This window comes from Carcharodon carcharias, chromosome 14, assembly GCF_017639515.1.
Source record: "Carcharodon carcharias isolate sCarCar2 chromosome 14, sCarCar2.pri, whole genome shotgun sequence".
NCBI lineage: Eukaryota > Metazoa > Chordata > Chondrichthyes > Lamniformes > Lamnidae > Carcharodon > Carcharodon carcharias.
In genome coordinates, this window is record NC_054480.1 from 120,793,897 (window position 1) to 120,819,374 (window position 25,478).

Consider the following 25,478-nt stretch of genomic DNA (forward strand, 5'->3'; position numbering starts at 1 on the left):
ATGCCTGATAACAAAGACCACCCCCAGGAGCTTGCAAGCAAAACAACACAGTTTGCTTCTCAAGTTCCCTTAGGTGACTGCTAGAGCGGTGGAAGGATGAGTCACTTAAATGGGCATTAACTGCCCACATAAAGGCCTCAATTGAGATGGGGGAGAAGGCTATCCAATAGCTTTCCATCTTGGACTTAATCAGGGCAGAGATGAGCAGGCAGCTCATACATTATTGTAGTTGCCAACAGACAAACTGCAAAATTTTGGTCAAAGGTTCTGTTATTGTAGTGAAGATAATGAAGAAGTTAGTGGCATATTTAAGTAATATATAGTCGTAATCCTGCATTAAATTGAACAGAATTACAGTGGAATATCAGCTAAAAAAATACTAGGCTACTCACCATTTGTTGCAGTGGCTTGCATTGTTACAATTATCACTGGTTCAATTGTTGATACTGGAGTGGAGCTGCTTGCAGTTGTTGGTTCTGCTGTACTTGTTAACATAGGAGTTGATGCAGAGCTCGATGCGGCAGTAGTGCTCTGCACACTTGCAGTTGTGGTTTCTGCTGAGACAATGAAAGTAGTTAATAGCATATTTGTGGCAAAGCCCACCACCAACTTAGAATATCAGCCACAAAAATCTGTATTAATATACAAACTGGTATAGTATGTTCAGAATCAGACATGTTGTTGCAGAAAGAAAGCAGGAGCTGGAATTAGCAAGTGATTCATTCTTGCATTATTATAGATGTAAAAAACAAAATAGAGAAAAATCAAGTTTATTTCAGTGTGTAGTCATAATCCTGCTTTAATTGGACAGCAATTACTTTGGAGTAAAAGGTAAAATTGCACTTGGATATTCACCACTTGTGATTGTCACTGATTCAGCTGTCGACGCAGCAGTGGAGTTGCTTGTCATTGTTTGTTCTATTGTTGGTGCGAGAGACGATGCAGAGCTCGATGCTGCAGTGGTGCTCTGCACACTTGCAGTTGTGGTTTCTGCTGTTTCAGTGAAAAGAAATAATGGCACATTAGAGTTAACGCAGCAACTTGCAAGAATATACTCAAAAATGTGCATTAACATTCAAACGGCACTGGTTTGTTAACAATTTGCCACAAAATACGACACAGACAAGTTGTAGCTGAACCAAGCAGAAGGTGAAATTAGCAAATGATTCTCCCCTACATTAATATGAATGTAAAGAATAAAACTGGAATATTTTCAGTTTATTTTAAGATGTAATCACACTCCTGATTTAAATTCAGAGCAATTGCATTGGAATACCAGATAAACATGTACTTTGATACTCACCACTTGTTGCAGTAGCTTGTGTTGTTGCGATTGTCGTTGATTCAGCTGTTGATGCTGGAATGGAGCTGCTGGCCGTTGTTTGTGCTGTTGGACTTGTTGATGTTGGAGATGATGCAGAACTCACTGCTGCAGTGGTGGTCTGTGTACTTGCAGTCAAAATTTCTGATGCTGCTGTGGAAGTGAAGAATGGCATTACTGACAGAAACAGGGAACTTGGAATGAAATACACAGAAATCTGAATAAAATACAAAGTGTAGTCTTCCCTCCGTTAACTCTTTTGTAGAATACAAATTACTCAGTTGATTAAATATATCCATGCTTTCACAGCAAAAAACCATCAAATAACATTTGCACATGAATTAGATTGGAGGATAAATTTTACAATGATACTCACCACTTTTGGTAGTGAGTGGTGATGTTGAGATGCTGGTCGATGCTGGAGTAGAGCTTCCCGCGGTTGTTGCTCCTGATGTACTTGTTGACGTTAGAGTTGATGCAGAGCTCGATGCGGCAGTGGTGCTCTGCACACTTGCAGTTGTGGTCTCTGCTGTTTCAGTGAAAATACATAATGGAGCATTAGAGTCAAAGCAGCAAATTGCAAGAACATACTCAAAAATGTGCATTAATATTCAAACCTCACTGGTTTGTTAACAAACTGCCCCAAAATACGAAACAGACATGTTGTAGCCGAACCAAGCAGAAGGTGAAATTAGCAAATGATTTTCCCCTTCATTAATATGAACGTAAAGAACAAAACTGGAATATTTTCAATTTATTTTAATCTGTAATCATACTCCGTATTTAAACTGAGAGCAATTCATTGGAATACCAGATAAACATAAACTTTGATACTCACCACTTCTTGCAGTAGGTTGAGTTGTAGCGATTGTCGTTGATTCAGCTGTCGATGCTGGAGTGGAGCTGCTTGCCGTTGTTTGTGCCATTGGACTTGTTGAAGAGGAGCTCACTGCTGCAGTGGTGGTCTGTGCACTTGCAGTCGAAGTTTCTGATGTTGCTGTGGAGGTGAAGAATGGCATTACTGACAGAAAAAGGGAACGTGGAATGAAATACACAGAAACCTGAATAAAACACAAAGTGCTGTCTTCCGTTAACTCTTTGGTAGAAGAAAAATTACTCAGTTGATTAAATATATCCACGCTGTAACATCAAAAAAACCATCAAGCAGCATTTGCACATGAATTAGATTGGAGGATAAATTTTACAATTGTACTCACCACTTGTGGTAGTGAGTGGTGATGTTGAGATGCTGGTCGATGCTGGAGTAGAGCTTCCTGCAGTTGTTGCTCCTGATATAGTTGTTGATGCAGGAATTGATGAAGAGTCTGGTGTTGCAGTGCTGCTCTGTGTACTTGCAGTCGGGGTTTCTGTTGTTGCAGTGAAAATAATTAATGATGAATACCAGGCAAACTAGCAACTTGGACGATCTTAATATGAAATGTGAAAGAAAATACGAACTGCTATGATTTGTTAACAATTAACCATCATGCAAATTACCTCAAAATATTTTCAGTAGAAGCAAAGCAGCAATAAATCCTATGTATTATTGTAGCTGGAATCAGCTTGAAATAACATACAGAGGCATGGAAGTTAAATGTCACTCATTTTTTAGCACCCTGGACTCTCTGTCATGAGGTTCTGGCAGCCCACTCCAGGACATGATCACTAATTTCAAGGCAACACTCCAGTGCAGTACTGAAGGAATGCTGCTTGGTTCAAGGTACGACCTATTGGATGAGTCATTAACCGAGTCACCATCTGCCTGCTCCAGTGGATTTGAAAAATCCCAGAACAGAATTCTGTAGAAAAGCTGACAGTTATTCCAGTTGTTATGTCCAATGTTTATCACTCGACCAACATCAGGAAAAGATTAGCATGTTCATGTTGGTGGAACTATGCTGTGTGCAAGTTAGCCATATTGTTTTCTGCATCACCACAATGACATTACTTCAAATGTCTTGCATTGTCTCTGAAGCGTTTTGAGATTGCTACTGGTCATGAAAACAACTATTTAAGTGCAAGTCTTTAATTTTCCTTTCTATTTAATGCTGTGTACCAAATCCTGCATTTGATTTAAAACAATCAGATAGAAACTGCTGATAAATATTTACTGGAATACACACCACTTGTGGCAGTGAGTGGTGATGTTGAGATGCTGGTCCATGCTGGAGAAGAGCTTCCTGCAGTTGTTGCTTCTGAAGTACTTGTTGACGCTGGAGTTGATGAAGAGGCTGGTGTTGCAGTGCTGGTACTTGTAGTCGGGGTTTCTGTTGTTGCAGTGAAAATAATTAGTAATATAAATGACGGAAATGAACAACTGGGAATTGCACATTCAGAAATATGAAAGAAAGTATAAACTGCTGTGATTTGTTAACAATTAGACATACGACAGATACCCCACAGATATTTGCAACAGATACAAAGCACCAGGTGAAGTTTGCTGCTGATTCTCCCATGCAATGTTGTAAATGTAATCAGAAAAGCTGCAATATTTTGTTGTGATTGAGAGGAACATAAAAATATATTATGACACTCAACACTTGTTGTCATGCCTTGAGTTGTTGCGATTGTTGTTGATTCAGCCGTCGATGCTGGAGTGGAACTGCTTGTAGTTGTTAATTCTGCTGCATTTGTTGACGTGAGAGTTGATGTAGAGCTCGATGAGGCAGTAGTGCTCTGCACACTTGCAGTTGTGGTTTCCGCTGTTTTAGTGAAAATAAATAAGGGCACATTAGAGTTAAAGCAGCAGCTTGCAAGAAAATACTCAAAAAAGTGCATTAACATTCAAACATCACTGGTTTGTTAAGAAATTGCCCCAAAAACACAACACAGACATGTTATGACTGACCCAAGCTAAAGGTGAAATTAGCAAATGATTCTCCCCTGTATTAAAATGAATGTAAAGAATAAAACTGGAATATTTTCAGTTTATTTTATCGTGTAATCATACTCCTGATTCAAACTGAGAGCAATTGCCTTGGAATACCAGATAAACGTGTTCTTTGATACTCACCACTTGTTGCAGTAGCTTGTGTTGTTGCAAATGTCGTTGATTCAGCTGTCGATGCTGGAGTGGGGCTGCTTGCCGTTGTTTGTGCTGTTGGACTTGTTGATGTTGGAGTTGATGCAGAACTCACTGCTGCAGTGGTGGTCGGTGCACTTGCAGTCGAAGTATCTGATGTTGCTGTGGATGTGAAGAATGACATTACTGACAGAAAAAGGGAACTTGGAATGAAATACACAGACACTTGAATAAAATAACTCTTTGATAGAATACAAATTAATCAGTTGATTAAATATATCCATGCTGAAACAGCAAAAAACCCATCAAGCAACATTTGCACATGAATTAGATTGGAGAATAAATTTTACAATGGTACTCACCACTTGTGGTAGAGAGTGGTGATGTTGAGATGCTGGTCGATGCTGGAGTAGAGCTTCCTGCGGTTGTTGCTCCTGATATAGTTGTTGGTGCAGTAGTTGATGAAGCGTCTGGTGTTGCAGTTGGTGCTTCTGTTGTTGCAGTGAAAATAATTAGTAATATAAATGACGGAAATGAGCAACTTGGAATCTCACATTCAGAAATATGAAAGAAAGTATAAACTGCTGTGATTTGTTAACAATTTGACATACTACAAATTCCCCACAGATACTTGCAACAGACACAAAGCACCAGGTGAAGTTTGCAACTGATTCTCCCATGCAATGTTGTAAATGTAATCAGAAAAGCTGCAATATTTTGTTGTGATTGAGAGGAACATAGAAATATATTATGACACTCACCACTTGTTGCTTGTGTTGTTGCGATTGTTTTTGATTCGGCCGTCGATGCTGAGGTGGAGCTGCTTGTAGTTGTTAATTCTGCTGTACTTGTTGACGTGGGAGTTGATGCAAAGCTAGATGCGGCAGTAATGCTCTGCACACTTGCAGTTGTGGTTTCTGCTGTTTTATTGAAAATAAATAAGGGCACATTAGGGTTAAAGCAGCAACTTGAAAGAACATAATCAAAAATGTGTTTTAACATTCAATCATCACTGGTTTGTTAACAAATTGCCCCAAAACACAACACAGACATGTTATAGCTGACCCAAGCGGAAATGCAATTAGCAAATGATTCTCCCCTGTATTAATATGAATGTAAAGAATAAAACTGGAATATTTTCAGTTTATTTTATCATGTAATCATACTCCTGATTTAAACTGAGAACAATTACATTGGAATACCGGATAAACATGTACTTTGATACTCACCACTTGTTGCTTGTGTTGTTGCGATTGTCGTTGATTCAGATATTGATGCTGGAGTGGAGCTGCTTGCCGTTGTTTCTGCTGTGGGAATTGTTGACTTTGGAGTTGATGCAGAGCTCACTGCTGCAGTGGTGGTCTGTGCACTTGCAGTTGAAGTTTCTGATGTTGCTGTGGATGTGAAGAATGGCATTACTGACAGAAAAAGGGAACATGGAATGAAATATATAGAAACTTGAATAAAATAACTCTTTGGTAGAATACAAATTAATCAGTTGATTAAATATATCCATGCTGTAACAACAAAAAAACCATCAAGCATCATTAGCACATTAATTAGACTGGAGGATAAATTTTACAATGATACTCACCACTGATGGTAGTGAGTGGTGATGCTGAGATGCTGGTCGATGCTGGAGTAGAGCTCCCTGCAGTTGTTGCTCCTAATGTAGTTGTTGATGCAGGAGTTGATGAAGAGGCTGGTGTTGCAGTGCTGCTCTGTGTACTTGCCGTCGAGGTTTCTGTTGTTGCAACAAAAGTAATGATTGATATATATGAAGCACATGAGCAACTTGGAATACCATATTCAGAAATGTGCATTAAAATACAGACTGTTGCGATTTGTTAACAATTGGACATGCTGCAAATTACCCACAAAAATTTGCAATTAGCACAAAGCAGCAGGTGAAGTTTGCAACATGCATTGTTGTAATTGTAATCAGCAAAAATGCACTATTTTGTTTTTATTTCAGTAGATAGTCATAATCCTGCTTTACATTTCAAGGTATCAGATTGCAACATAAACATGTATTATGATAATCAGCATTTGTTTTCATGCCTTGTGTTGTTGCGATTGTTGTTGATTCAGCCGTCGATGCTGGAGTGGAGCTGCTTGTAGTTGTTGATTCTGCTGCATTTGTTGACGTGGGAGTTGACGTAGAGCTCAATCTTGCAGAGGTGCTCTGCACAGTTGCAGTTGTGGTTTCTGCTGGTTTAGTGAAAATAAATAAGGGCACATTAGAGTTAAAGCAGCAAGTTGCAAGAGCATAATCAAAAATGTGTTTTAACATTCAATCATCACTGGTTTGTTAACAAATTTCACCAAAACACAACACAGACATGTTTTAGCTCACCCAAGCAGAAATGATATTGGCAAATGATTGTCCTCTGTATTAATATGAATGTAAAGAATAAAACTGGAATATATTCAGCTTATTTTATCACATAATCATACTCCTGATGTAAACTGAGAGCAATTGCTTGGAATACCAGATAAAAGTGTTCTTTGATACTCACCACTTGTTGCAGTAGCTTGTGTTGTTGCGATTGTCATTGATTCAGCTGTCGATGCTGGAGTGGAGCTGCTTGCCGTTGATTGTGCTGTTGGACTTGTTGATGATGGAGTTGATGCAGAACTCACTGCTGCAGTGGTGGTCTGTGCACTTGCAGTCGAAGTTCCTGATGTTGCTGTGGATGTGAAGAATGGCATTACTTACAGAAAAAGGGAACATGGAATGAAATACACAGAAACGTGAATAAAACACAAAGTGCTGTCTTCCTCTATCTCCTTGGTAGGATACAAATATCTCAATTGATTAAATATATCCATGCTGTAACATCAAAAAACCCATCAAGCAACATTTGCACATGAACTTGATTGGAGAATAAATTTTACAATGGTACTCACCACTTGTGGTAGTAACTGGTGATGTTGAGATGCTGGTCGATGCTGGAGTAGAGTTTCCTGCGGTTGTTGCTCCTGATATAGTTGTTGATGCAGGAGTTGATGAAGAGTCTGGTGTTGCAGTGCTGGTACTTGCAGTCGGGGTTTCTGTTGTTGCAGTGAAAATAATTAGTAATATAAATGACGGAAATGAGCAACTTGGAATCTCACATTCAGAAATGTGAAAGAAAGTATAAACTGCTCTGATTTGTTAACAATTTGTCATACTACAAATTCCACACAGATACTTGCAACAGACACAAAGCACCAGGTGAAGTTTGCAACTGATTCTCCCATGCAATGTTGTAACTGTAATCAGAAAAGCTGCAATATTTTGTTGTGATTGAGCGGAACAGAAAAATATATTATGACACTCACCACTTGTTGCTTGTGTTGTTGCGATTGTTTTTGATTCGGCCGTCGATGCTGAGGTGGAGCTGCTTGTAGTTGTTGATTCTGCTGCACTTGTTGACGTGAGAGTTGATGCAGTGCTCGATGCGGCAGTGGTGCTCTGCACACTTGCAGTTGTGGTTTCTGCTGTTTTAGTGAAAATAAATAAGGGCACATTAGAGTTAAAGCAGCAACTTGCAAGAACATAATCAAAAATGTGTTTTAACATTCAGTCATCACTGGTTTGTTAACAAATTGCCCCAAAACACAACACAGTCATGTTATAGCTGACCCAAGCGGAAATGCAATTAGCAAATGATTCTCCCCTGTTTTAATATGAATGTAAAGAATAAAACTGGAATATTTTCCGTTTATTTTATCATGTAATCATACTCCTGATTTAAACTGAGAGCAATTGCCTTGGTTACCAGATAAATGTGTTCTTTGATACTCACCACTTGTTGCAGTAGCTTGTGCTGTTGTGATTGTCGTTGATTCAGCTGTCGATGCTGGAGTGGAGCTGCTTGCCGTTGTTTGTGCTGTTGCACTTGTTGATGTTGGAGTTGATGCAGAACTTACTGCTGCAGTGGTGGTCTGTGCACTTGCAGTCGAAGTTTCTGATGGTGCTGTGGAAGTGAAGAATGGCATTACTTACAGAAAAAGGCAGCTTGGAATGAAATACACAGAAACCTGAATAAAACACAAAGTGCTGTCTTCCGCTATCTCTTTGGTAGAATACAAATATCTCAATTGATTTAATATATCCATGCTGTAACATCAAAAAACCATCAAGCAAACTTGCACATGAATTAGATAGGAGGATATATTTTACAATGGTACTCACCACTTGTGGTAGTGAGTGGTGATGTTGAGATGCTGGTCGATGCTGGAGTAGAGCTTCCTGCGGTTGTTGCTCCTGATAGAGTTGTTGATGCAGTAGTTGATGAAGAGTCTGGTGTTGCAGTGCTGGTACTTGCAGTCGGGGTTTCTGTTGTTGCAGTGAAAATAATTAGTAATATAAATGACGGAAATGAGCAACTTGGAATCTCACATTCAGAAATGTGAAAGAAAGTATAAACTGCTGTGATTTGTTAACAATTTGTCATACTAAAAATTCCCCACAGATACTTGCAACAGACACAAAGCACCAGGTGAAGTTTGCAACTGATTCTCCCATGCAATGTTGTAAATGTAATCAGAAAAGCTGCAATATTTTGTTGTGATTGAGCGGAACATAAAAATATATTATGACATTCACCACTTGTTGCTTGTGTTGTTGCAATTGTTGTTGATTCGGCCGTCGATGCTGAGGTGGAGCTGCTTGTAGTTGTTGATTCTGCTGCACTTGTTGACGTTAGAGTTGATGCAGTGCTCGATGCGGCAGTGGTGCTCTGCACACTTGCAGTTGTAGTTTCTGCTGTTTTAGTGAAAATAAATAAGGGCACATTAGAGTTAAAGCAGCAACTTGCAAGAACATAATCAAAAATGTGCTTTAGCATTCAAACATCACTGGTTTGTTAATAAATTGCCCCAACACACAACACAGACATGTTTAAGCTGAACCAAGCGGAAATGCAATTATCAAATGATTCTCCCCTGTATTAATATGAATGTAAAGAATAAAACTGGAATATGTTCAGTTTATTTTATCATGTAATCATACTCCTGATGTAAACTGAGAACAATTGCATTGGAATACCGGATAAACATGTACTTTGATACTCACCACTTGTTGCTTGTGTTGTTGCGATTGTCGTTGATTCAGCTGTTGATGCTGGAGTGGAGCTGCTTGCCGTTGTTTGTGCTGTGGGACTTGTTGACTTTGGAGTTGATGCAGAGCTCACTGCTGCAGTGGTGGTCTGTGCACTTGCAGTTGAAGTTTCTGATGTTGCTGTGGATGTGAAGAATGGCATTACTGACAGAAAAAGGGAACATGGAATGAAATATACAGAAACTTGAATAAAACAACTCTTTGGTAGAATACAAATTACTCAGTTGATTAAATATATCCATGATGTAACAGCAGAAAACCCATCAAGCAACATTAGCACATTAATTAGATTGGAGGATAAATTTTACAATGATACTCACCACTTATGGTAGTGAGTGGTGATGCTGAGATGCTGGTCGATGCTGGAGTAGAGCTCCCTGCAGTTGTTGCTCCTAATGTAGTTGTTGATGCAGGAGTTGATGAAGAGGCTGGTGTTGCAGTGCTGCTCTGTGTACTTGCCGTCGAGGTTTCTGTTGTTGCAACGAAAATAATGATTGATATATATGTAGCACATGAGCAAATTGGAATACCATATTCAGAAATGTGCATTAAAATACAGACTGTTGCGATTTGTTAACAATTGGACATGCTGCAAATTGCCCACAAAAATTTGCAATTAGCACAAAGCAGCAGGTGAAGTTTGCAAATGATTCTCCCATGCATTGTCGTAATTGTAATCAGCAAAAATGCACTATTTTGTTTTTATTTCTGTAGATAGTCATAATCCTGCTTTACATTTCAAGGTATCAGGTTGCAACATAAACATGTATTATGATAATCAGCATTTGTTGTCATGCCTTGTGTTGTTGCGATTGTTGTTGATTCAGCCGTCGATGCTGGAGTGGAGATGCTTGTAGTTGTTGATTCTGCTGCACTTGTTGACGTGAGAGTTGATGCAGTGCTCGATGCGGCAGTGGTGCTCTGCACACTTGCAGTTGTGGTTTCTGCTGTTTTAGTGAAAATAAATAAGGGCACATTAGAGTTAAAGCAGCAACTTGCAAGAACATAATCAAAAATGTGTTTTAACATTCAATCATCACTGGTTTGTTAACAAATTGCCCCAAAACACAACACAGTCATGTTATAGCTGACCCAAGCGGAAATGCAATTAGCAAATGATTCTCCCCTGTTTTAATATGAATGTAAAGAATAAAACTGGAATATTTTCCGTTTATTTTATCATGTAATCATACTCCTGATTTAAACTGAGAGCAATTGCCTTGGTTACCAGATAAAGGTGTTCTTTGATACTCACCACTTGTTGCAGTAGCTTGTGTTGTTGTGATTGTCGTTGATTCAGCTGTCGATGCTGGAGTGGAGCTGCTCGCCGTTGTTTGTGCTGTTGGACTTGTTAATGTTGATGCAGAACTCACTGCTGCAGTGGTGGTCTGTGCACTTGCAGTCGAAGTTTCTGATGGTGCTGTGGAAGTGAAGAATGGCATTACTTACAGAAACGGGCAGCTTGGAATGAAATACACAGAAACCTGAATAAAACACAAAGTGCTGTCTTCCGCTACCTCTTTGGCAGAATATAAATATCTCAATTAATTTAATATATCCATGCTGTAACATCAAAAACCCATCAAGCAACCTTTGCACATGAATTAGATTGGAGGATAAATTTTACAATGGTACTCACCACTTGTGGTAGTGAGTAGTGATGTTGAGATGCTGGTCGATGCTGGAGTAGAGCTGTGATTTGTTAACAATTTGACATACTAGAAGTTCCCCACAGATACTTGCAACAGACACAAAGCACCAGGTGAAGTTTGCAACTGATTCTCCCATGCAATGTTGTAAATGTAATCAGAAAAGCTGCAATATATTGTCGTGATTGAGAGGACATAAAAATATGTTATGACACTCACCACTTGTTGCTTGTGTTGTTGCGATTGTTGTTGATTCGGCCGTCGATGCTGGAGTGGAGTTGCTTGTAGTTCTTAATTCTGGTGTACTTGTTGACGTGAGAGTTGATGCAGTGCTAGAAGCGGCAGTGGTGCTCTGCACACTTGCAGTTGTGGTTTCTGCTGGTTTAGTGAAAATAAATAAGGGCACATTAGAGTTAAAGCAGCAACTTGCAAGAACATAATCAAAAATGTGTTTTAACATTCAATCATCACTGGTTTGTTAACAAATTGCCCCAAAACACAACACAGTCATGTTATAGCTGACCCAAGCGGAAATGCAATTAGCAAATGATTCTCCCCTGTTTTAATATGAATGTAAAGAATAAAACTGGAATATTTTCCGTTTATTTTATCATGTAATCATACTCCTGATTTAAACTGAGAGCAATTGCCTTGGTTACCAGATAAAGGTGTTCTTTGATACTCACCACTTGTTGCAGTAGCTTGTGTTGTTGTGATTGTCGTTGATTCAGCTGTCGATGCTGGAGTGGAGCTGCTCGCCGTTGTTTGTGCTGTTGGACTTGTTAATGTTGATGCAGAACTCACTGCTGCAGTGGTGGTCTGTGCACTTGCAGTCGAAGTTTCTGATGGTGCTGTGGAAGTGAAGAATGGCATTACTTACAGAAACGGGCAGTTTGGAATGAAATACACAGAAACCTGAATAAAACACAAAGTGCTGTCTTCCGCTACCTCTTTGGTAGAATACAAATATCTCAATTAATTTAATATATCCATGCTGTAACATCAAAAACCCATCAAGCAACCTTTGCACATGAATTAGATTGGAGGATAAATTTTACAATGGTACTCACCACTTGTGGTAGTGAGTAGTGATGTTGAGATGCTGGTCGATGCTGGAGTAGAGCTTCCTGCGGTTGTTGCTCCTGATAGAGTTGTTGATGCAGTAGTTGATGAAGAGTCTGGTGTTGCAGTGCTGGTACTTGCAGTCGGGGTTTCTGTTGTTGCAGTGAAAATAATTAGTAATATAAATGATGGAAATGAGCAACTTGGAATCTCACATTCAGAAATGTGAAAGAAAGTATAAACTGCTGTGATTTGTTAACAATTTGTCATACTAAAAATTCCCCACAGATACTTGCAACAGACACAAAGCACCAGGTGAAGTTTGCAACTGATTCTCCCATGCAATGTTGTAAATGTAATCAGAAAAGCTGCAATATTTTGTTGTGATTGAGCGGAACATAAAAATATATTATGACATTCACCACTTGTTGCTTGTGTTGTTGCAATTGTTGTTGATTCGGCCGTCGATGCTGAGGTGGAGCTGCTTGTAGTTGTTGATTCTGCTGCACTTGTTGACGTGAGAGTTGATGCAGTGCTCGATGCGGCAGTGGTGCTCTGCACACTTGCAGTTGTAGTTTCTGCTGTTTTAGTGAAAATAAATAAGGGCACATTAGAGTTAAAGCAGCAACTTGCAAGAACATAATCAAAAATGTGCTTTAGCATTCAAACATCACTGGTTTGTTAATAAATTGCCCCAACACACAACACAAACATGTTTAAGCTGAACCAAGCGGAAATGCAATTATCAAATGATTCTCCCCTGTATTAATATGAATGTAAAGAATAAAACTGGAATATGTTCAGTTTATTTTATCATGTAATCATACTCCTGATGTAAACTGAGAACAATTGCATTGGAATACCGGATAAACATGTACTTTGATACTCACCACTTGTTGCTTGTGTTGTTGCGATTGTCGTTGATTCAGCTGTTGATGCTGGAGTGGAGCTGCTTGCCGTTGTTTGTGCTGTGGGACTTGTTGACTTTGGAGTTGATGCAGAGCTCACTGCTGCAGTGGTGGTCTGTGCACTTGCAGTTGAAGTTTCTGATGTTGCTGTGGATGTGAAGAATGGCATTACTGACAGAAAAAGGGAACATGGAATGAAATATACAGAAACTTGAATAAAACAACTCTTTGGTAGAATACAAATTACTCAGTTGATTAAATATATCCATGATGTAACAGCAGAAAACCCATCAAGCAACATTAGCACATTAATTAGATTGGAGGATAAATTTTACAATGATACTCACCACTTATGGTAGTGAGTGGTGATGCTGAGATACTGGTCGATGCTGGAGTAGAGCTCCCTGCAGTTGTTGCTCCTAATGTAGTTGTTGATGCAGGAGTTGATGAAGAGGCTGGTGTTGCAGTGCTGCTCTGTGTACTTGCCGTCGAGGTTTCTGTTGTTGCAACGAAAATAATGATTGATATATATGTAGCACATGAGCAAATTGGAATACCATATTCAGAAATGTGCATTAAAATACAGACTGTTGCGATTTGTTAACAATTGGACATGCTGCAAATTGCCCACAAAAATTTGCAATTAGCACAAAGCAGCAGGTGAAGTTTGCAAATGATTCTCCCATGCATTGTCGTAATTGTAATCAGCAAAAATGCACTATTTTGTTTTTATTTCTGTAGATAGTCATAATCCTGCTTTACATTTCAAGGTATCAGGTTGCAACATAAACATGTATTATGATAATCAGCATTTGTTGTCATGCCTTGTGTTGTTGCGATTGTTGTTGATTCAGCCGTCGATGCTGGAGTGGAGATGCTTGTAGTTGTTGATTCTGCTGCACTTGTTGACGTGAGAGTTGATGCAGTGCTCGATGCGGCAGTGGTGCTCTGCACACTTGCAGTTGTGGTTTCTGCTGTTTTAGTGAAAATAAATAAGGGCACATTAGAGTTAAAGCAGCAACTTGCAAGAACATAATCAAAAATGTGTTTTAACATTCAATCATCACTGGTTTGTTAACAAATTGCCCCAAAACACAACACAGTCATGTTATAGCTGACCCAAGCGGAAATGCAATTAGCAAATGATTCTCCCCTGTTTTAATATGAATGTAAAGAATAAAACTGGAATATTTTCCGTTTATTTTATCATGTAATCATACTCCTGATTTAAACTGAGAGCAATTGCCTTGGTTACCAGATAAAGGTGTTCTTTGATACTCACCACTTGTTGCAGTAGCTTGTGTTGTTGTGATTGTCGTTGATTCAGCTGTCGATGCTGGAGTGGAGCTGCTCGCCGTTGTTTGTGCTGTTGGACTTGTTAATGTTGATGCAGAACTCACTGCTGCAGTGGTGGTCTGTGCACTTGCAGTCGAAGTTTCTGATGGTGCTGTGGAAGTGAAGAATGGCATTACTTACAGAAACGGGCAGCTTGGAATGAAATAGACAGAAACCTGAATAAAACACAAAGTGCTGTCTTCCGCTACCTCTTTGGCAGAATACAAATATCTCAATTAATTTAATATATCCATGCTGTAACATCAAAAACCCATCAAGCAACCTTTGCACATGAATTAGATTGGAGGATAAATTTTACAATGGTACTCACCACTTGTGGTAGTGAGTAGTGATGTTGAGATGCTGGTCGATGCTGGAGTAGAGCTTCCTGCGGTTGTTGCTCCTGATAGAGTTGTTGATGCAGTAGTTGATGAAGAGTCTAGTGTTGCAGTGCTGGTACTTGCAGTCGGGGTTTCTGTTGTTGCAGTGAAAATAATTAGTAATATAAATGACGGAAATGAGCAACTTGGAATCTCACATTCAGAAATGTGAAAGAAAGTATAAACTGCTGTGATTTGTTAACAATTTGTCATACTAAAAATTCCCCACAGATACTTGCAACAGACACAAAGCACCAGGTGAAGTTTGCAACTGATTCTCCCATGCAATGTTGTAAATGTAATCAGAAAAGCTGCAATATTTTGTTGTGATTGAGCGGAACATAAAAATATATTATGACATTCACCACTTGTTGCTTGTGTTGTTGCAATTGTTGTTGATTCGGCCGTCGATGCTGAGGTGGAGCTGCTTGTAGTTGTTGATTCTGCTGCACTTGTTGACGTGAGAGTTGATGCAGTGCTAGATGCGGCAGTGGTGCTCTGCACACTTGCAGTTGTAGTTTCTGCTGTTTTAGTGAAAATAAATAAGGGCACATTAGAGTTAAAGCAGCAACTTGCAAGAACATAATCAAAAATGTGCTTTAGCATTCAAACATCACTGGTTTGTTAATAAATTGCCCCAACACACAACACAAACATGTTTAAGCTGAACCAAGCGGAAATGCAATTATCAAATGATTCTCCCCTGTATTAATATGAATGTAAAGAATAAAACTGGAATATGTTCAGTTTATTTTATCATGTAATCATACTCCTGATGTAAACTGAGAACAATTGCATTGGAATACCGGATAAACATGTACTTTGATACTCACCACTTGTTGCTTGTGTTGTTGCGATTGTCGTTGATTCAGCTGTTGATGCTGGAGTGGAGCTGCTTGCCGTTGTTTGTGCTGTGGGACTTGTTGACTTTGGAGTTGATGCAGAGCTCACTGCTGCAGTGGTGGTCTGTGCACTTGCAGTTGAAGTTTCTGATGTTGCTGTGGATGTGAAGAATGGCATTACTGACAGAAAAAGGGAACATGGAATGAAATATACAGAAACTTGAATAAAACAACTCTTTGGTAGAATACAAATTACTCAGTTGATTAAATATATCCATGATGTAACAGCAGAAAACCCATCAAGCAACATTAGCACATTAATTAGATTGGAGGATAAATTTTACAATGATACTCACCACTTATGGTAGTGAGTGGTGATGCTGAGATACTGGTCGATGCTGGAGTAGAGCTCCCTGCAGTTGTTGCTCCTAATGTAGTTGTTGATGCAGGAGTTGATGAAGAGGCTGGTGTTGCAGTGCTGCTCTGTGTACTTGCCGTCGAGGTTTCTGTTGTTGCAACGAAAATAATGATTGATATATATGTAGCACATGAGCAAATTGGAATACCATATTCAGAAATGTGCATTAAAATACAGACTGTTGCGATTTGTTAACAATTGGACATGCTGCAAATTGCCCACAAAAATTTGCAATTAGCACAAAGCAGCAGGTGAAGTTTGCAAATGATTCTCCCATGCATTGTCGTAATTGTAATCAGCAAAAATGCACTATTTTGTTTTTATTTCTGTAGATAGTCATAATCCTGCTTTACATTTCAAGGTATCAGGTTGCAACATAAACATGTATTATGATAATCAGCATTTGTTGTCATGCCTTGTGTTGTTGCGATTGTTGTTGATTCAGCCGTCGATGCTGGAGTGGAGATGCTTGTAGTTGTTGATTCTGCTGCACTTGTTGACGTGAGAGTTGATGCAGTGCTCGATGCGGCAGTGGTGCTCTGCACACTTGCAGTTGTGGTTTCTGCTGTTTTAGTGAAAATAAATAAGGGCACATTAGAGTTAAAGCAGCAACTTGCAAGAACATAATCAAAAATGTGTTTTAACATTCAATCATCACTGGTTTGTTAACAAATTGCCCCAAAACACAACACAGTCATGTTATAGCTGACCCAAGCGGAAATGCAATTAGCAAATGATTCTCCCCTGTTTTAATATGAATGTAAAGAATAAAACTGGAATATTTTCCGTTTATTTTATCATGTAATCATACTCCTGATTTAAACTGAGAGCAATTGCCTTGGTTACCAGATAAAGGTGTTCTTTGATACTCACCACTTGTTGCAGTAGCTTGTGTTGTTGTGATTGTCGTTGATTCAGCTGTCGATGCTGGAGTGGAGCTGCTCGCCGTTGTTTGTGCTGTTGGACTTGTTAATGTTGATGCAGAACTCACTGCTGCAGTGGTGGTCTGTGCACTTGCAGTCGAAGTTTCTGATGGTGCTGTGGAAGTGAAGAATGGCATTACTTACAGAAACGGGCAGCTTGGAATGAAATAGACAGAAACCTGAATAAAACACAAAGTGCTGTCTTCCGCTACCTCTTTGGCAGAATACAAATATCTCAATTAATTTAATATATCCATGCTGTAACATCAAAAACCCATCAAGCAACCTTTGCACATGAATTAGATTGGAGGATAAATTTTACAATGGTACTCACCACTTGTGGTAGTGAGTAGTGATGTTGAGATGCTGGTCGATGCTGGAGTAGAGCTTCCTGCGGTTGTTGCTCCTGATAGAGTTGTTGATGCAGTAGTTGATGAAGAGTCTAGTGTTGCAGTGCTGGTACTTGCAGTCGGGGTTTCTGTTGTTGCAGTGAAAATAATTAGTAATATAAATGACGGAAATGAGCAACTTGGAATCTCACATTCAGAAATGTGAAAGAAAGTATAAACTGCTGTGATTTGTTAACAATTTGTCATACTAAAAATTCCCCACAGATACTTGCAACAGACACAAAGCACCAGGTGAAGTTTGCAACTGATTCTCCCATGCAATGTTGTAAATGTAATCAGAAAAGCTGCAATATTTTGTTGTGATTGAGCGGAACATAAAAATATATTATGACATTCACCACTTGTTGCTTGTGTTGTTGCAATTGTTGTTGATTCGGCCGTCGATGCTGAGGTGGAGCTGCTTGTAGTTGTTGATTCTGCTGCACTTGTTGACGTGAGAGTTGATGCAGTGCTAGATGCGGCAGTGGTGCTCTGCACACTTGCAGTTGTAGTTTCTGCTGTTTTAGTGAAAATAAATAAGGGCACATTAGAGTTAAAGCAGCAACTTGCAAGAACATAATCAAAAATGTGCTTTAACATTCGAACATCACTGGTTTGTTAATAAATTGCCCCAACACACAACACAGACATGTTTAAGCTGAACCAAGCGGAAATGCAATTATCAAATGATTCTCCCCTGTATTAATATGAATGTAAAGAATAAAACTGGAATATGTTCAGTTTATTTTATCATGTAATCATACTCCTGATGTAAACTGAGAACAATTGCATTGGAATACCGGATAAACATGTACTTTGATACTCACCACTTGTTGCTTGTGTTGTTGCGATTGTCGTTGATTCAGCTGTTGATGCTGGAGTGGAGCTGCTTGCCGTTGTTTGTGCTGTGGGACTTGTTGACTTTGGAGTTGATGCAGAGCTCACTGCTGCAGTGGTGGTCTGTGCACTTGCAGTTGAAGTTTCTGATGTTGCTGTGGATGTGAAGAATGGCATTACTGACAGAAAAAGGGAACATGGAATGAAATATACAGAAACTTGAATAAAACAACTCTTTGGTAGAATACAAATTACTCAGTTGATTAAATATATCCATGATGTAACAGCAGAAAACCCATCAAGCAACATTAGCACATTAATTAGATTGGAGGATAAATTTTACAATGATACTCACCACTTATGGTAGTGAGTGGTGATGCTGAGATGCTGGTCGATGCTGGAGTAGAGCTCCCTGCAGTTGTTGCTCCTAATGTAGTTGTTGATGCAGGAGTTGATGAAGAGGCTGGTGTTGCAGTGCTGCTCTGTGTACTTGCCGTCGAGGTTTCTGTTGTTGCAACGAAAATAATGATTGATATATATGTAGCACATGAGCAAATTGGAATACCATATTCAGAAATGTGCATTAAAATACAGACTGTTGCGATTTGTTAACAATTGGACATGCTGCAAATTGCCCACAAAAATTTGCAATTAGCACAAAGCAGCAGGTGAAATTTGCAAATGATTCTCCCATGCATTGTCGTAATTGTAATCAGCAAAAATGCACTATTTTGTTTTTATTTCTGTAGATAGACATAATCCTGCTTTACATTTCAAGGTATCAGGTTGCAACATAAACATGTATTATGATAATCAGCATTTGTTGTCATGCCTTGTGTTGTTGCGATTGTTGTTGATTCAGCCGTCGATGCTGGAGTGGAGATGCTTGTAGTTGTTGATTCTGCTGCACTTGTTGACGTGAGAGTTGATGCAGTGCTCGATGCGGCAGTGGTGCTCTGCACACTTGCAGTTGTGGTTTCTGCTGTTTTAGTGAAAATAAATAAGGGCACATTAGAGTTAAAGCAGCAACTTGCAAGAACATAATCAAAAATGTGTTTTAACATTCAATCATCACTGGTTTGTTAACAAATTGCCCCAAAACACAACACAGTCATGTTATAGCTGACCCAAGCGGAAATGCAATTAGCAAATGATTCTCCCCTGTTTTAATATGAATGTAAAGAATAAAACTGGAATATTTTCCGTTTATTTTATCATGTAATCATACTCCTGATTTAAACTGAGAGCAATTGCCTTGGTTACCAGATAAAGGTGTTCTTTGATACTCACCACTTGTTGCAGTAGCTTGTGTTGTTGTGATTGTCGTTGATTCAGCTGTCGATGCTGGAGTGGAGCTGCTCGCCGTTGTTTGTGCTGTTGGACTTGTTAATGTTGATGCAGAACTCACTGCTGCAGTGGTGGTCTGTGCACTTGCAGTCGAAGTTTCTGATGGTGCTGTGGAAGTGAAGAATGGCATTACTTACAGAAACGGGCAGCTTGGAATGAAATACACAGAAACCTGAATAAAACACAAAGTGCTGTCTTCCGCTACCTCTTTGGCAGAATACAAATATCTCAATTAATTTAATATATCCATGCTGTAACATCAAAAACCCATCAAGCAACCTTTGCACATGAATTAGATTGGAGGATAAATTTTACAATGGTACTCACCACTTGTGGTAGTGAGTAGTGATGTTGAGATGCTGGTCGATGCTGGAGTAGAGCTTCCTGCGGTTGTTGCACCTGATAGAGTTGTTGATGCAGTAGTTGATGAAGAGTCTGGTGTTGCAGTGCTGGTACTTGCCGTCGGGGTTTCTGTTGTTGCAGTGAAAACAATTAGTAATATAAATGACGGAAATGAGCAACTTGGAATCTCACATTCAGAAATGTGAAAGAAAGTATAAACTGCTGTGATTTGTTAACAATTTGTCATACTAAAAATTCCCCACAGATACTTGCAACAGACACAAAGCACCAGGTGAAGTTTGCAACTGATTCTCCCATGCAATGTTGTAAATGTAATCAGAAAAGCTGCAATATTTTGTTGTGATTGAGCGGAACATAAAAATATATTATGACATTCACCACTTGTTGCTTGTGTTGTTGCAATTGTTGTTGATTCGGCCGTCGATGCTGAGGTGGAGCTGCTTGTAGTTGTTGATTCTGCTGCACTTGTTGACGTGAGAGTTGATGCAGTGCTAGATGCGGCAGTGGTGCTCTGCACACTTGCAGTTGTAGTTTCTGCTGTTTTAGTGAAAATAAATAAGGGCACATTAGAGTTAAAGCAGCAACTTGCAAGAACATAATCAAAAATGTGCTTTAACATTCGAACATCACTGGTTTGTTAATAAATTGCCCCAACACACAACACAGACATGTTTAAGCTGAACCAAGCGGAAATGCAATTATCAAATGATTCTCCCCTGTATTAATATGAATGTAAAGAATAAAACTGGAATATGTTCAGTTTATTTTATCATGTAATCATACTCCTGATGTAAACTGAGAACAATTGCATTGGAATACCGGATAAACATGTACTTTGATACTCACCACTTGTTGCTTGTGTTGTTGCGATTGTCGTTGATTCAGCTGTTGATGCTGGAGTGGAGCTGCTTGCCGTTGTTTGTGCTGTGGGACTTGTTGACTTTGGAGTTGATGCAGAGCTCACTGCTGCAGTGGTGGTCTGTGCACTTGCAGTTGAAGTTTCTGATGTTGCTGTGGATGTGAAGAATGGCATTACTGACAGAAAAAGGGAACATGGAATGAAATATACAGAAACTTGAATAAAACAACTCTTTGGTAGAATACAAATTACTCAGTTGATTAAATATATCCATGATGTAACAGCAGAAAACCCATCAAGCAACATTAGCACATTAATTAGATTGGAGGATAAATTTTACAATGATACTCACCACTTATGGTAGTGAGTGGTGATGCTGAGATGCTGGTCGATGCTGGAGTAGAGCTCCCTGCAGTTGTTGCTCCTAATGTAGTTGTTGATGCAGGAGTTGATGAAGAGGCTGGTGTTGCAGTGCTGCTCTGTGTACTTGCCGTCGAGGTTTCTGTTGTTGCAACGAAAATAATGATTGATATATATGTAGCACATGAGCAAATTGGAATACCATATTCAGAAATGTGCATTAAAATACAGACTGTTGCGATTTGTTAACAATTGGACATGCTGCAAATTGCCCACAAAAATTTGCAATTAGCACAAAGCAGCAGGTGAAATTTGCAAATGATTCTCCCATGCATTGTCGTAATTGTAATCAGCAAAAATGCACTATTTTGTTTTTATTTCTGTAGATAGACATAATCCTGCTTTACATTTCAAGGTATCAGGTTGCAACATAAACATGTATTATGATAATCAGCATTTGTTGTCATGCCTTGTGTTGTTGCGATTGTTGTTGATTCAGCCGTCGATGCTGGAGTGGAGATGCTTGTAGTTGTTGATTCTGCTGCACTTGTTGACGTGAGAGTTGATGCAGTGCTCGATGCGGCAGTGGTGCTCTGCACACTTGCAGTTGTGGTTTCTGCTGTTTTAGTGAAAATAAATAAGGGCACATTAGAGTTAAAGCAGCAACTTGCAAGAACATAATCAAAAATGTGTTTTAACATTCAATCATCACTGGTTTGTTAACAAATTGCCCCAAAACACAACACAGTCATGTTATAGCTGACCCAAGCGGAAATGCAATTAGCAAATGATTCTCCCCTGTTTTAATATGAATGTAAAGAATAAAACTGGAATATTTTCCGTTTATTTTATCATGTAATCATACTCCTGATTTAAACTGAGAGCAATTGCCTTGGTTACCAGATAAAGGTGTTCTTTGATACTCACCACTTGTTGCAGTAGCTTGTGTTGTTGTGATTGTCGTTGATTCAGCTGTCGATGCTGGAGTGGAGCTGCTCGCCGTTGTTTGTGCTGTTGGACTTGTTAATGTTGATGCAGAACTCACTGCTGCAGTGGTGGTCTGTGCACTTGCAGTCGAAGTTTCTGATGGTGCTGTGGAAGTGAAGAATGGCATTACTTACAGAAACGGGCAGCTTGGAATGAAATACACAGAAACCTGAATAAAACACAAAGTGCTGTCTTCCGCTACCTCTTTGGCAGAATACAAATATCTCAATTAATTTAATATATCCATGCTGTAACATCAAAAACCCATCAAGCAACCTTTGCACATGAATTAGATTGGAGGATAAATTTTAAATTGGTACTCACCACTTGTGGTAGTGAGTAGTGATGTTGAGATGCTGGTCGATGCTGGAGTAGAGCTTCCTGCGGTTGTTGCACCTGATAGAGTTGTTGATGCAGTAGTTGATGAAGAGTCTGGTGTTGCAGTGCTGGTACTTGCCGTCGGGGTTTCTGTTGTTGCAGTGAAAACAATTAGTAATATAAATGACGGAAATGAGCAACTTGGAATCTCACATTCAGAAATGTGAAAGAAAGTATAAACTGCTGTGATTTGTTAACAATTTGACATACTGCAAGTTCCCCACAGATACTTGCAACAGACACAAAGCACCAGGTGAAGTTTGCAACTGATTCTCCCATGCAATGTTGTAAATGTAATCAGAAAAGCTGCAATATATTGTCGTGATTGAGAGGACATAAAAATATGTTATGACACTCACCACTTGTTGCTTGTGTTGTTGCGATTGTTGTTGATTCGGCCGTCGATGCTGGAGTGGAGTTGCTTGTAGTTCTTAATTCTGGTGTACTTGTTGACGTGAGAGTTGATGCAGTGCTAGATGCGGCAGTGGTGCTCTGCACACTTGCAGTTGTGGTTTCTGCTGGTTTAGTGAAAATAAATAAGGGCACATTAGAGTTAAAGCAGCAACTTGCAAGAACATAATCAAAAATGTGTTTTAACATTCAATCATCACTGGTTTGTTAACAAATTGCCCCAAAACACAACACAGTCATGTTATAGCTGACCCAAGCGGAAATGCAATTAGCAAATGATTCTCCCCTGTTTTAATATGAATGTAAAGAATAAAACTGGAATATTTTCCGTTTATTTTATCATGTAATTATACTCCTGATTTAAACTGAGAGCAATTGCCTTGGTTACCAGATAAAGGTGTTCTTTGATACTCACCACTTGTTGCAGTAGCTTGTGTTGTTGTGATTGTCGTTGATTCAGCTGTCGATGCTGGAGTGGAGCTGCTCGCCGTTGTTTGTGCTGTTGGACTTGTTAATGTTGATGCAGAACTCACTGCTGCAGTGGTGGTCTGTGCACTTGCAGTCGAAGTTTCTGATGGTGCTGTGGAAGTGAAGAATGGCATTACTTACAGAAACGGGCAGTTTGGAATGAAATACACAGAAACCTGAATAAAACACAAAGTGCTGTCTTCCGCTACCTCTTTGGTAGAATACAAATATCTCAATTAATTTAATATATCCATGCTGTAACATCAAAAACCCATCAAGCAACCTTTGCACATGAATTAGATTGGAGGATAAATTTTACAATGGTACTCACCACTTGTGGTAGTGAGTAGTGATGTTGAGATGCTGGTCGATGCTGGAGTAGAGCTTCCTGCGGTTGTTGCTCCTGATAGAGTTGTTGATGCAGTAGTTGATGAAGAGTCTGGTGTTGCAGTGCTGGTACTTGCCGTCGGGGTTTCTGTTGTTGCAGTGAAAATAATTAGTAATATAAATGACGGAAATGAGCAACTTGGAATCTCACATTCAGAAATGTGAAAGAAAGTATAAACTGCTGTGATTTGTTAACAATTTGTCATACTAAAAATTCCCCACAGATACTTGCAACAGACACAAAGCACCAGGTGAAGTTTGCAACTGATTCTCCCATGCAATGTTGTAAATGTAATCAGAAAAGCTGCAATATTTTGTTGTGATTGAGCGGAACATAAAAATATATTATGACATTCACCACTTGTTGCTTGTGTTGTTGCAATTGTTGTTGATTCGGCCGTCGATGCTGAGGTGGAGCTGCTTGTAGTTGTTGATTCTGCTGCACTTGTTGACGTGAGAGTTGATGCAGTGCTAGATGCGGCAGTGGTGCACTGCACACTTGCAGTTGTGGTTTCTGCTGTTTTAGTGAAAATAAATAAGGGCACATTAGAGTGAAAGCAGCAAGTTGCATGAGCATAATCAAAAATGTGCTTTAACATTCAAACATCACTGGTTTGTTAACAAGTTGCCCCAAAACACAACACAGACATGTTATAGCTTAACCAAGCTGAAGGTGAAATTAGCAAATGATTCCCCCCTGTATTAATATGAATGTAAAGAATAAAACTGGCATATTTTCAGTTTATTTTATCATGTAATCATACTCCTGATTTAAACTGAGAACAATTACATTGGAATACCGGATAAACATGTACTTTGATACTCACCACTTGTTGCTTGTGTTGTTGCGATTGTCGTTGATTCAGCTGTTGATGCTGGAGTGGAGCTGCTTGCCGTTGTTTGTGCTGTCGGACTTGTTGATGTTGGAGTTGATGCAGAGCTCACTGCTGCAGTGGTGGTCTGTGCAATCGCAGTCGAAGTTTCTGATGTTGCTGTGGATGTGAAGAATGGCATTACTGACAGAAAAAGGGATCATGGAATGAAATATACAGAAACTTGAATAAAATAACTCTTTGGTAGAATACAAATTACACAGTTGATTCAATATAACCATGCTGTAACAGCAGAAAACCAATCAAGCAACATTAGCACATTAATTAGATTGGAGGATAAATTTTACAATGATACTCACCACTTATGGTAGTGAGTGGTGATGCTGAGATGCTGATTGATGCTGGAGTAGAGCTCCCTGCAGTTGTTGCTCCTAATGTAGTTGTTGATGCAGGAGTTGATGAAGAGGCTGGTGTTGCAGTGCTGCTTTGTGTACTTGCCGTCGAGGTTTCTGTTGTTGCAACGAAAATAATGATTGATATATATGTAGCACATGAGCAATTTGGAATACCATATTCAGAAATGTGCTTTAAAATACAGACTGTTGCGATTTGTTAACAAATGGACATGCTGCAAATTGCCCACAAAAATTTGTAATTAGCACAAAGCAGCAGGTGAAGTTTGCAAATGATTCTCCCATGCATTGTCGTAATTGTAATCAGCAAAAATGCACTATTTTGTTTTTATTTCTGTAGATAGTCATAATCCTGCTTTACATTTCAAGGTATCAGGTTGCAACATAAACATGTATTATGATAATCAGCATTTGTTGTCATGCCTTGTGTTGTTGCGATTGTTGTTGATTCAGCCGTCGATGCTGGAGTGGAGATGCTT

At 39.2% G+C, this 25,478-nt stretch overlaps 5 protein-coding genes across 5 annotated transcripts; all 5 read right to left on the reverse strand.

The window, feature by feature from the left end:
- Positions 1-10,161: 10,161 nt before the first annotated feature.
- LOC121287451 (A-agglutinin anchorage subunit-like) lies at positions 10,162-10,972 on the reverse strand. Its single transcript, XM_041205348.1, has 2 exons — positions 10,706-10,972; positions 10,162-10,397 (listed from the first exon to the last, which is right to left on the reverse strand). Exons 1-2 carry the CDS (start codon positions 10,890-10,892, stop codon positions 10,189-10,191), a joined length of 396 nt encoding a protein of 131 aa, XP_041061282.1. The 5' UTR covers positions 10,893-10,972; the 3' UTR covers positions 10,162-10,188.
- Positions 10,973-13,807: 2,835 nt separating this feature from the next.
- LOC121287601 (A-agglutinin anchorage subunit-like) lies at positions 13,808-14,538 on the reverse strand. The gene is made up of 2 exons (XM_041205529.1): positions 14,352-14,538; positions 13,808-14,043 (listed from the first exon to the last, which is right to left on the reverse strand). The coding sequence occupies exons 1-2, from the start codon at positions 14,536-14,538 to the stop codon at positions 13,835-13,837; spliced, it is 396 nt and encodes a 131-aa protein (XP_041061463.1). The 3' UTR covers positions 13,808-13,834.
- Positions 14,539-16,373: 1,835 nt separating this feature from the next.
- Positions 16,374-17,104, reverse strand: LOC121287602 (A-agglutinin anchorage subunit-like). The gene is made up of 2 exons (XM_041205530.1): positions 16,918-17,104; positions 16,374-16,609 (listed from the first exon to the last, which is right to left on the reverse strand). Exons 1-2 carry the CDS (start codon positions 17,102-17,104, stop codon positions 16,401-16,403), a joined length of 396 nt encoding a protein of 131 aa, XP_041061464.1. The 3' UTR covers positions 16,374-16,400.
- Positions 17,105-18,905: 1,801 nt separating this feature from the next.
- Positions 18,906-19,997, reverse strand: LOC121287431 (A-agglutinin anchorage subunit-like). Its single transcript, XM_041205306.1, has 2 exons — positions 19,484-19,997; positions 18,906-19,175 (listed from the first exon to the last, which is right to left on the reverse strand). Exons 1-2 carry the CDS (start codon positions 19,668-19,670, stop codon positions 18,967-18,969), a joined length of 396 nt encoding a protein of 131 aa, XP_041061240.1. The 5' UTR covers positions 19,671-19,997; the 3' UTR covers positions 18,906-18,966.
- Positions 19,998-21,471: 1,474 nt separating this feature from the next.
- LOC121287453 (A-agglutinin anchorage subunit-like) lies at positions 21,472-22,364 on the reverse strand. Its single transcript, XM_041205350.1, has 2 exons — positions 22,050-22,364; positions 21,472-21,741 (listed from the first exon to the last, which is right to left on the reverse strand). Exons 1-2 carry the CDS (start codon positions 22,234-22,236, stop codon positions 21,533-21,535), a joined length of 396 nt encoding a protein of 131 aa, XP_041061284.1. The 5' UTR covers positions 22,237-22,364; the 3' UTR covers positions 21,472-21,532.
- Between the last annotated feature and the right edge of the window lie 3,114 nt (positions 22,365-25,478).

Excerpts from the sequence above, each read along its gene's own strand:
- LOC121287451 (XM_041205348.1), bottom strand. The coding sequence starts at position 10,892 with ATGCCATTCTTCACTTCCACAGCACCATCAGAAACTTCGACTGCAAGT. Across the intron at positions 10,398-10,705 it reads ACAAGCTACTGCAACAAGTG|CAGAAACCACAACTGCAAGT; the intron begins GTGAGTATCAAA and ends TCACTAAAACAG.
- LOC121287601 (XM_041205529.1), bottom strand. The coding sequence starts at position 14,538 with ATGCCATTCTTCACTTCCACAGCACCATCAGAAACTTCGACTGCAAGT. Across the intron at positions 14,044-14,351 it reads ACAAGCTACTGCAACAAGTG|CAGAAACCACAACTGCAAGT; the intron begins GTGAGTATCAAA and ends TCACTAAAACAG.
- LOC121287602 (XM_041205530.1), bottom strand. The coding sequence starts at position 17,104 with ATGCCATTCTTCACTTCCACAGCACCATCAGAAACTTCGACTGCAAGT. Across the intron at positions 16,610-16,917 it reads ACAAGCTACTGCAACAAGTG|CAGAAACCACAACTGCAAGT; the intron begins GTGAGTATCAAA and ends TCACTAAAACAG.
- LOC121287431 (XM_041205306.1), bottom strand. The coding sequence starts at position 19,670 with ATGCCATTCTTCACTTCCACAGCACCATCAGAAACTTCGACTGCAAGT. Across the intron at positions 19,176-19,483 it reads ACAAGCTACTGCAACAAGTG|CAGAAACCACAACTGCAAGT; the intron begins GTGAGTATCAAA and ends TCACTAAAACAG.
- LOC121287453 (XM_041205350.1), bottom strand. The coding sequence starts at position 22,236 with ATGCCATTCTTCACTTCCACAGCACCATCAGAAACTTCGACTGCAAGT. Across the intron at positions 21,742-22,049 it reads ACAAGCTACTGCAACAAGTG|CAGAAACCACAACTGCAAGT; the intron begins GTGAGTATCAAA and ends TCACTAAAACAG.